The 10340-nt window shown below is 33.1% G+C and overlaps 1 protein-coding gene across 1 annotated transcript; it reads right to left on the reverse strand.

Moving 5' to 3' along the window:
• Positions 1-920: 920 nt before the first annotated feature.
• Positions 921-9152, reverse strand: LOC116129107. Its single transcript, XM_031414863.1, has 12 exons — positions 7884-9152; positions 7199-7401; positions 6907-7104; positions 6405-6476; positions 5793-5888; positions 5384-5463; positions 5101-5176; positions 4485-4695; positions 4015-4211; positions 2420-2525; positions 2151-2240; positions 921-2000 (listed from the first exon to the last, which is right to left on the reverse strand). The coding sequence occupies exons 1-12, from the start codon at positions 8392-8394 to the stop codon at positions 1255-1257; spliced, it is 2586 nt and encodes an 861-aa protein (XP_031270723.1). The 5' UTR covers positions 8395-9152; the 3' UTR covers positions 921-1254.
• Between the last annotated feature and the right edge of the window lie 1188 nt (positions 9153-10340).

Below are 10340 nucleotides of genomic sequence, written 5' to 3' on the forward strand. Positions count from 1 at the left end.
TTAAAATAACTAAAAAGGGTTCTACATTATTTTATAAAATAATAAATTATATTAACTCAATTTTTTACTATAATATTATCAAAATATATTTAGATCATATTACAATATAATTTAATTTTAGAATTAAATAACAAATACTTTATAGACAAATATTTCATTAAAAATTTATATGAATAATTTTTAGATTCTTTATACAAAATAAACTAATGAACATTATAATGAATTAAATAGGGGTAATATGGTAAGCTACTTTGTTAAAGTAACTTATAAGCAGAGTTCTTATAAGCAAAAAAAAATAAGGTTCCCCCAACTTTATAAACAAATAAGTTGGTTTGATTTTAGCGCTTGTAAGCTGGTTTGACCAACTTATAAGCTCAGACAAATACCTCCTATATTAGCCAGTAGAATTACTTCATATAGCAAAATATGTAGATTTTTTATTAATAATTTGTACTTATCTACCAGGGTTTTGCTACATTGGAGTACTATATCAACACATTAACGTGAAACTTATAAGCTGAAAACGTCAAACTTGTAAAACGCACTTTTACAATGTTGTGTTATAACCAAAGACAGAAAAAAGATAGATTATAACATTGTGTTGAGAAAAGTAATGATACATCCACAATCGAAAAATGCTACACTAACAACCTCTTCTCACAAAATTCCTCTCACAATCCTGACGTTACAGTTCGCAATTAATCAACTCGCAATAGGTCTCACCTGATAATTTACAGTTAACCAATTTTGAACTGTCACGTCAGAGTTGTTAAAGAAAATTTATGAGAAAAAATTGTAGATGTAATAGTACTCTCACAATTACTCGCAAAAAAACTTAACCAACGCGACAGTGCCATCAAATCGATCTTAATAATGTTATTGAGGCAGTACCATATCAATTACCTTATAAAACATAAAAATAAAAAAAGAGCACCATCTTTGAAATGTCTTATTATTGCAGTAAATTTTTCATATGGCATGGATGAAACTAAACTGAACCCCAGATTACAAGAATATAAGATTACAAGAAATAACAAGACTAACACCAGGATTCTGTTTTCCTAATGGCTATTTCTTCCTGGTGGGATTTTAGTCTACTCCCTATATTATTTTGTCAGGCTTAAGCATGTAAATGAAATCTGACTTTAGCCATTGCAGACCACAAAATGTTTGAGAAAAGCGGTGAGGCGGAATGTGTCGCCAGTCTGAGAAAAGCAAGGATTGTTTATTTTCCTGTCGATGCATCATTGGCGGTTAAGCTTGAATGTTGAAATAAACAGTATAAAATTCATCTCTTTGGCTCAGTAATGGTGCCAGAAGAAAATTCCTCTTTGCGCCTTTTGCCACGAAGCTGATTGGATGATACTGACTTGTTCCTTTTTCCATTACATAACTAGCTGCCTGGTTAAATCCAGTTTCTGATGACTCTGTACTGCAGCTGAGCTTCATGCCTGCGCCTGACTTTATGTTCACACCACTATACACATAGCAGCCCTTTTGGCTTTTGGACTCCAAGGATACTGTTCCAGGCTTTCCGTCTAATCCAGCAATCAAGCGGAAAATAGAAGAGCCCCCATCACTAGGAGAATTTGTGACCACAAGTTCACCATCTCCTTGCTGTGCTATAAGCATTCCGGGAAAATCGATAGGTTCTAGGATGACTGACTTGCCAATAACATCTTTGAAAGATGAAAGTTTTGAGGAAGATGGTTCCTCCAAGATCAGTCTGAAAGTTGCATGTAGAGCAGCATCGGTGCCAGATTCAGGATAACTTTCCATTGTAATCAACTGCTCGGAGTTTGTTAAGACGAAAGTTGAGTTTCCAGACTCTTGTGAAAAAGTAACTAGTTGAGCATTATATGAACCGGGAACTGGAGTTATCCAGTCAGAAATAGATGTAGCTGACTGAGTATTGATGTCCCAGTCCCCGCTGGTGTGACCCGAAAGCAGATAAGGACCATATAGTATTGCCTGAACAGAAGCATATGCAGTCCGGTCATCTGAAGGAGAAAAAAAAAAAAAAAAAACCCCTCCATTAGTGAAGAATTATATATCAAAAGAATCAGTTGCATATAATACAAATTTATAATGAAAAGCCTATAAAAGGATCAGCACATGTTTTGTGTGAGTAAATTATTTTATGTCAATACCTTTAATAGCCTCTGTTCTTAGAGTAATGGGCAGTTCAAGGGTTAATTTGTCACCAGAGCTCCACTTTTTAGAGACAGATAAAAAGTTACCTGCACAAAGGAATTTAACTCCATTTGTTAATTGTCATTTTAAGAAACAAAATACATGACACAAGCGAAAAGCATCAGAGGAATAATAAAATTAAAATATAATAGAGAAAAACACGGTGAGTCACTTATACTTCCTGGAATAAGACTTTGAAAAAGAGAGATTATAATTTGTTCCACACCTGGAGCCGGTAGAGTTAAACTCTGGCCATTTAATGTTGCCTTGGCACCATTTGATTGTGTCCAAGTCGGTATCCGCAAATTCAAGGAAGATGATTTGCTCCCGCCCTGCATACATATTAGATACATCATGAATACTGCTCTCTTTTTTTTTTTTTCTTTTTTTTTTTTTTTTTTGAATCCCTTAATCAAGTTTATGATCCAGTATGAATAATGACTACACCCTTCCCGATGACAAAATGTTACTGAGAGCATTGGCACAAAGAAAATAACTATTATAAGGTTATCTGAATCTAAATATTTCTTCTAAACACTTCTACGACAGGAGGCAAAATAAAAATATTAAATTTCACATCTAGTTACGAGTGCCAGTTCATCTTGAAAGAATTAATAATATTAAAAAAAAAATTCCCTCCTCCCCTTTTAGCATCTGAGCTCTCCACAGAAAATCTTTGACCTTTTAACATCTATTTGAAATCATCCTCATTTGCAGTTAAAGAACCTCGGTAGTACAGAAATTTATTCCCAGTTCTTTTCTCCTAAAACTGCACAATATACAGTCATGTGTCTCTATCTGTCCAGTTACAATATATTATTACCACCTTCCCATCTTATTAATTTTTCAAATTCTATATAATGTCTGTTAGGTACCAAAGTCTTCGCTCTAAGTCGCCAGAGAGCTCAGATAATAATTTCCTAGCACAAGATAGATGGAGATTAGTTCAAAAAGTCATTACTGTTATGCTACCTTCTATACGGATCAATGTTAGCATGTGGAATTATGAATAATGCTACATATCCCAATTTTGAATCCCAAGTAATATGGCTGTTTATGTATCAGCACCACATTGATTATAGGATAATGGGATAAATAAATAACTTCCCTTTAATCAATGTGGTATTGACACATAAACTGCCATATTACTAGGGATATAAAGTTGGGATNAAAAAAATTCCCTCCTCCCCTTTTAGCATCTGAGCTCTCCACAGAAAATCTTTGACCTTTTAACATCTATTTGAAATCATCCTCATTTGCAGTTAAAGAACCTCGGTAGTACAGAAATTTATTCCCAGTTCTTTTCTCCTAAAACTGCACAATATACAGTCATGTGTCTCTATCTGTCCAGTTACAATATATTATTACCACCTTCCCATCTTATTAATTTTTCAAATTCTATATAATGTCTGTTAGGTACCAAAGTCTTCGCTCTAAGTCGCCAGAGAGCTCAGATAATAATTTCCTAGCACAAGATAGATGGAGATTAGTTCAAAAAGTCATTACTGTTATGCTACCTTCTATACGGATCAATGTTAGCATGTGGAATTATGAATAATGCTACATATCCCAATTTTGAATCCCAAGTAATATGGCTGTTTATGTATCAGCATCACATTGATTATAGGATAATGGGATAAATAAATAACTTCCCTTTAATCAATGTGGTATTGACACATAAACTGCCATATTACTAGGGATATAAAGTTGGAATCTCAACTTTGTATGTGTAGCATTACGGGTAGAGTTATAGTATACTAATAATTAAGTATAAAAACAAATACAGGTAATGCCAAATCTTAATTTAAATGCAGCCAGTACCTCCTTCAAAGAAAATGTCAATGTCATGCGAAGGAAAGGATCCCATGAAACGACAGGATCAACTTTCTGATTCAGAACAATCTGTCCAGAATTCCAGTCAAATGAACTTGATATATATTGGATAATGTAAACACCAGGAGAATCTCCTTCCTCTTCAAAATATATTGAATCTCCCAACTTTGAGAATGATTCAATTCCTACATGGCCAGCAAGAAGAAAATCTATCAATGACCGGAGCAACGGAAGAACATAACATCAATTAATAATCGTCAGCATTCAATGCAGAAACACAGAGTGGCATAGCAGATTAATGACTTGGACAAACCACCAGAGATGAGAAAACCAATTATTAAATTCAAAGAACATGAGAATAAAATCTGTATCTTTGTCATTACAGGAGATTAAAGAAAAATAGAGCAGATCAATTTCATGTGAAATGAAAAGTTGAACATACTCCATGTATATCATACCTGTGCCATAACAGCACCAAAAAGAGTTGAACTTCGTTCCCCAACCATGGTAGCTTTTGGCCTTTGAAGCTCCACGGCCTAGTGGAAGCATGTAAATCATTACTCCAGGCTCCGTTCCTCGTTGGATGCCAAGCACACCATTTGTCAAGGCACGTTCATAATAATCTGCATATGCCATTTCTTTTGTCCATCTAAACAGATGACGGCTGACCTGCAAAATCATAAATATTATCAATAAAGTCACACACCATTTGTATTTTATGCGGACAGAGTATGAAAAAATGTACGTGCAGAGAGAGTACGAAAAAATGTAACGCGATGATCACTAAAAAGGATGATTCCAAAAGCTATATCCATAATGGAACTGGGAATAGACAATCACACTCTTCGCAGATATCAATATTTTTCATTTCCATCCAGTAAAAAAAAAAAAAAAAATTATATATTTCCATGCCAGTAATTTTAAAAAGAGAAATTAAGAACAAAAAAAACTGTGACAGGATATCCTCACATGAAGCATCTTTTTCTTTTACATATTAAGAGCCAGCAATAATCTTTCAAAGAATAAGTAACAGAAACCATTTTAACCTTCAAGAATTCCAGGCAATGGACATACCTTCAGCATGTTATAAGTTGTGCACGATTCTTCATTCTCAGTCTCTAGAGTGCCTGCCAATCGCTTTGGGTCTGACCTACTCATTGAAAGAGACAAGGAATAAAGAAAATTCCAGGATCAGAAAATGAGAAGGAAACCACCAATAATCAGATAAAGTAAGCACATAAAGCCATAAATTAATTCTTGTTTTAGAAAATCTCAGAACAGGATATGCAAATTCAGGTAGGAGCAAGAACTTATTATAAATGAAAGAAGGACAAACTATAAGTTATAATATTAGTACCAGAACTCTCCAACTGATGTTCCTCCAGTTGCATAACTGTGAGAAGAGTTGACAACGTCCATGAAGAATGTACCCATCGCCTGGTAAACCATTGTTAGACAGCAAAAATAATTACTTTCTAAAATAACTTTTAAGAGAATCCTTTATCTAATTTTAACATCATCAAAATAAAAAAAGCAGTGCCTATGTAGTCACTGAATCAAAAGATTTAAACTGAAAGAAAAGCCAATGATAGGAAACTCTGAAAACTAAATAAACTTATTATGAAGAGCAAGCACCAGAATAAAAATAATTGTAAAAATTTAAGGCCAGCTAGACAGGGGGGAAGCAGGTGCAAGCAATCCAGACGATGCCATGCCGTATTGAATGCAGTGAATCAGCTAATATAATCTTCACATAAGCAAGTTACCTTGTAAAGTAGATCACCAGTGACTTCATACCGCATTTGAGATCCAATTACAACTGGGATATGTGTATTGGCATGGAAACCAGATATATCATCAGCCTACAAACAAAAGAAAGAACTTTTATGAACTAACATCAAGAGCAAATAATTCATCTCTTCATTGCACAACTTTTACATAATTTTTACCTCATTGCACAACTTCTACATAATTTTTACCCCTCTAACTCCGCAGCCCTATCCTAAAGAGTATCCAAGGCTAAATTTTTGTTGAAGTTCAGAAATTAAATCTGTCAACAAGTCATTACTTCAAATTCTGTAGAGAACCTAATCATATCTTTCAACACCACAAAATCTCCAGTCAACCAGAAGACATCTGTGTCAGTTATAGTAACTTGGTTTAAACTTTCCCTCTCTGGAATATTTAAATGTTTAGACTTGCTAACAAGATTCATTTTGCTACATGTATGAACCAGTTAGGATAATCAAATACAAAGAATACTCCCCATGTCACTAAACAGAAGTTTACTACTATTTTCTGAATTATTCTTTGGTCTGATAAAATCAGTGTACCATACTGATGTCAAACTGCCAATAAACAGCAAAGCAGTTATTTACCTGTACTGCAAGCAATCCCAAAAAGCATGGTTTGTCAAACAGATGAGCCAACAGTAAATGCTTTGGATCTTGCTGAGGACAGTAACATAAAAAGCTCATGTCAGAAACAATATTAACGATGATTAACAACTGCACAACTATATAACTAAAAACACAATGATAAGATGACACAAGATTACAAAAACCAACCTAAATAGAAATAATGCAAACTTAGAATCATCGAATGAGATTTTGTCCCAAATACTTATTTCCCATATAACTGAGTATGGAATCATTGAATGAGATTACGTTGTTATATAAGTACATGTTGCAATATACTATCATGTCATGAATAACCAAAACCCATTTTCCAGGACATAGCACTTATAGAATAGCATGTAACAAAACAGGGTCATTCTTGCTGATACTTATTCCAACCAAGTATACAGCACAATTTCAAAAATGTAATGGAGTATGGAATCAGATGAGCAGATAGTGGATTTACATGCATAAGATTCCTTACCGTTATAGTGAATAATCTGTAAAGCACATCATTCATGCCTCCAGTTTCTTCATTAAGTGAGTACCAGTGTCTTTCCACAGTATACTTTGTTATTACATTCTGAACACGATTGTAAAAATACTCAACCATCCATGTTGTCATGGTTAAAGCTTCAGAATTATCAGCAAATGTATACTGATCCAATAAGCCTGCAAGGATCTGTCAAAACAGACAAATTTAAAGCGAATTATAAAACTTTTATAAAGAAGAGATAAATTATTTGCATCTTGTGCAACAAGAAAGCAAAATTTACCTTGTGAATGGTGTAATAAGGAGCCCAGACAGGTTTTATTGCTTCAAAACGGTCAAATAGCTCAGATGGAAAAGCAGAGAGATATCCAGTGCCTAGTTTCTTCTGACAAACAGATAGAGCAGACACCACAGCTGACATTTTCTGTTTAAGGCTATCATTGTGAGTGCTTGCCCACATATTTGCTGATGCACTCAAGTAATGCCCTTCAAGATTTTTAAAAACAGTCATTCATACAGACTAAAATTTGAACAACTAAACAATTACAGTGTGCACCAAAAAATTGAAAAAAAAAAAAAAAAAATTAATGAGTTAGAGAAAACAATTGCAGCTGAGAAAGCTTGCAGTTACAATTTCCAAAAATAAAATAAATAGAAGCCAAAATTCGAAGTTAAGTGAATTAAGTTAACAGATCCAACATGCAAAATCCTCCAGGTACCCTATCCACACACAACCAGCAAACATACCTATAGTGATTCCAGATATTCAGATGACATCCGTTCACGCTGTTGCCTTCCAACAGACTAACATTTTGAATACAATTACTCAATAAATGGACAATAACGTATAGAATGTAATACTGCCTTCTTCAATGAAAATATAATCTAAAAGTAATCACAATGAAATATGTGACATTGTTACGACATCTGAACCACATTTTAAAAAGAATCAGAAATTAATCTTATACCTACAAAATGACCACGGAGCTCGGTAGTTGGGTCTTCCCAACCTCCATATGCCTTCCCTGGCGTTGGCAAACCAGCAGTTTTTCGAAAGCTCCAAACCAAACTATCCACATCCAACATCAGTAGATACTCCAAATTTGTTTGTTGTGCCCGCCAATGCAATGAACTCGGATCCAACTTTACATCATGTAGCGACACTTCCTTGAGAAAACCTCCAACCATTTTAAATCCGCCCGGATTTTTCATTTTTTTGTACATCACGGCCCAACTATATTCATTCTCCTCACTCAACATCTTTCTTGGTAACAAATTAGACCAAGCCGAGTCATCGGTTGGCGTCAAATGGTAATGAGAGAACATCTCTTCTCTCCATGATTCATTTTTGGATGACAACAGTTCATATCTAAGAGTGTGAGATGAGAGCTGTGGAGGAGTGTTTGTACACTCCTTGCCCAGAGTCAAACCAGATAAGAGAAACAAAATCAAAACTTTAAAGCACACAATAACCTTCATTATTATCAAAATTCAGATTAAAAATCTCCAAAAGTTAATTTAATTAAGTACTAATCACTAAACTAACAATTTAAGTTCATCAAGATCACAGAACCAGTATATTCACAAACATGAGTTTCCCAGATTCAGAAATTCCCAGAATTTGAGTAAGTTCAAGTAAAACAAGCATCAAAAGAACTCAAATCAAACATCTTGGGCTGAAATTCTACACAAAACAATCAAAACATGAAGTATTACGAAAACCCCAGAAAGCAATAAAAAAAAAGAGAGAGACAATTTTGAACAATACCCAGAAGCCAAAATCTAAACTTGATGAAAACAAATTCCAACAAGACCCCAAAAGCACACACTTCAACCTCAATAAAAGACAACAATAGAAGGTTTGAAAAGTTCAAAGCTTAAACACATGTGAACTCTCAAAGTCTAAAGCTCTATATATATACGCAGAGAACAAGTTACCAGCAAAGAAAGAATACAAAGAATGAAGCAATAAGTTCAAGCATCTCGTGAAAGCTAAGAATAAATTAAAATTAAAAATTAAAAATAAGGGTATTATCCAAAATAAACAATAAAACTAAAAATAAAAATAGAGATATTTACAGAGAGACAAAGTCACAGAGGAATGTCACGGATGGAGTGTCCGTTTCTATGGAGGTTGGTTTTGACTCAAACGAGATAAAGAGAGGGAAGCTTTTATGGATTAAAAAATTATAGTATGAGTTTTGCTGTAACAACACAGGAACTGAAATCAGTTTTAAAACAAAAACGTGCTCCAAACTGAACCAAGTCAAGAGGAATCTATCATCTTACTGGCTACATATTTGGATCCATACAAGCGGAACCGTATATTCACATATATTTTAGTAAATTTTCAATTCAACTTTTGTATACAAGAATTAACTCTGATCCATTCGTTTCGGATTTTTGTATAAATTTATATTGTAAGAAAGTCATTAAATAAATATTAAATGATTTTTTTAATAATTTTTCTTCACCGTCTAATTGTCTATTCGTTATATATACCATCTAATGTTTATTTAATTTTAAGAAAGGTTGTTTTGAAGAATTTAAAGGAAAAATGTTATTTATTTTAAAAACTAATTAGTATTAATTAAAAAATTAAAGAATATTTTATGTTTTTCATATAAAATTTAGAGTTGTCATAACGTTTATTTTATTTATAGACGACAATTTGCACATAAAACAATCAAAATTATAAAAAATATATTTTTTTTTTTTTCAATTATCTTAATGTGTGTCTTTAGTACATATTATAATGATTTTTTAAACTTATTGGGCATTTTGTAGTTACAAATGTGACCAAATCTTAGAAAATATGATTTCCTTGATTCGAATTCTACTGTAATTGGATTGAGCTTTGAAAATAATGGTAATAATAGTAACTACTTCGTTGACTCAGATTAATATAAATAATAAATTTGATTAGGACAAGCAAATAGATCTTAAACAAATATGTTATGATTCAAGCCTTAGAATTCATTCAAGTAGCAAACCTAAAACGGCAGTGCATCAATTAGCCACTGATAAGAGCTTAAAAATACATATTTTATTAGTAATTCAATTAGATTATTTGTGAAAAAATGTGTTTAATTTGTTAAATTTGAGTCGATTACTTTATAAATACCTTTTACGGGATCACGAGGTGTATGTTGAGTATTTTCAGATTAAAAATAAAATTTGAATAAAGAAAAATGATATTGATGAAATTCATGACAAGTAGGAACAAATGGTGCAAGAAACGGAGTTGAAACGAGAAAGTTGTGACGCGTTAAAGATGAGACGTAAAACCTAGAAATTTATGGAGATGAGTATGCTTTGATGTTTCGATCATAACTTGAGCTGTAGAAATCAGAATTTGATGATTCTTGTAGCGTTGGAAAGCTTATTCAGAGAGCTACAAACTTAATTTGATGACTTTTCCAAAT

Source organism: Pistacia vera, unplaced genomic scaffold (assembly GCF_008641045.1).
Source record: "Pistacia vera cultivar Batoury unplaced genomic scaffold, PisVer_v2 Contig208, whole genome shotgun sequence".
Lineage (NCBI taxonomy): Eukaryota > Viridiplantae > Streptophyta > Magnoliopsida > Sapindales > Anacardiaceae > Pistacia > Pistacia vera.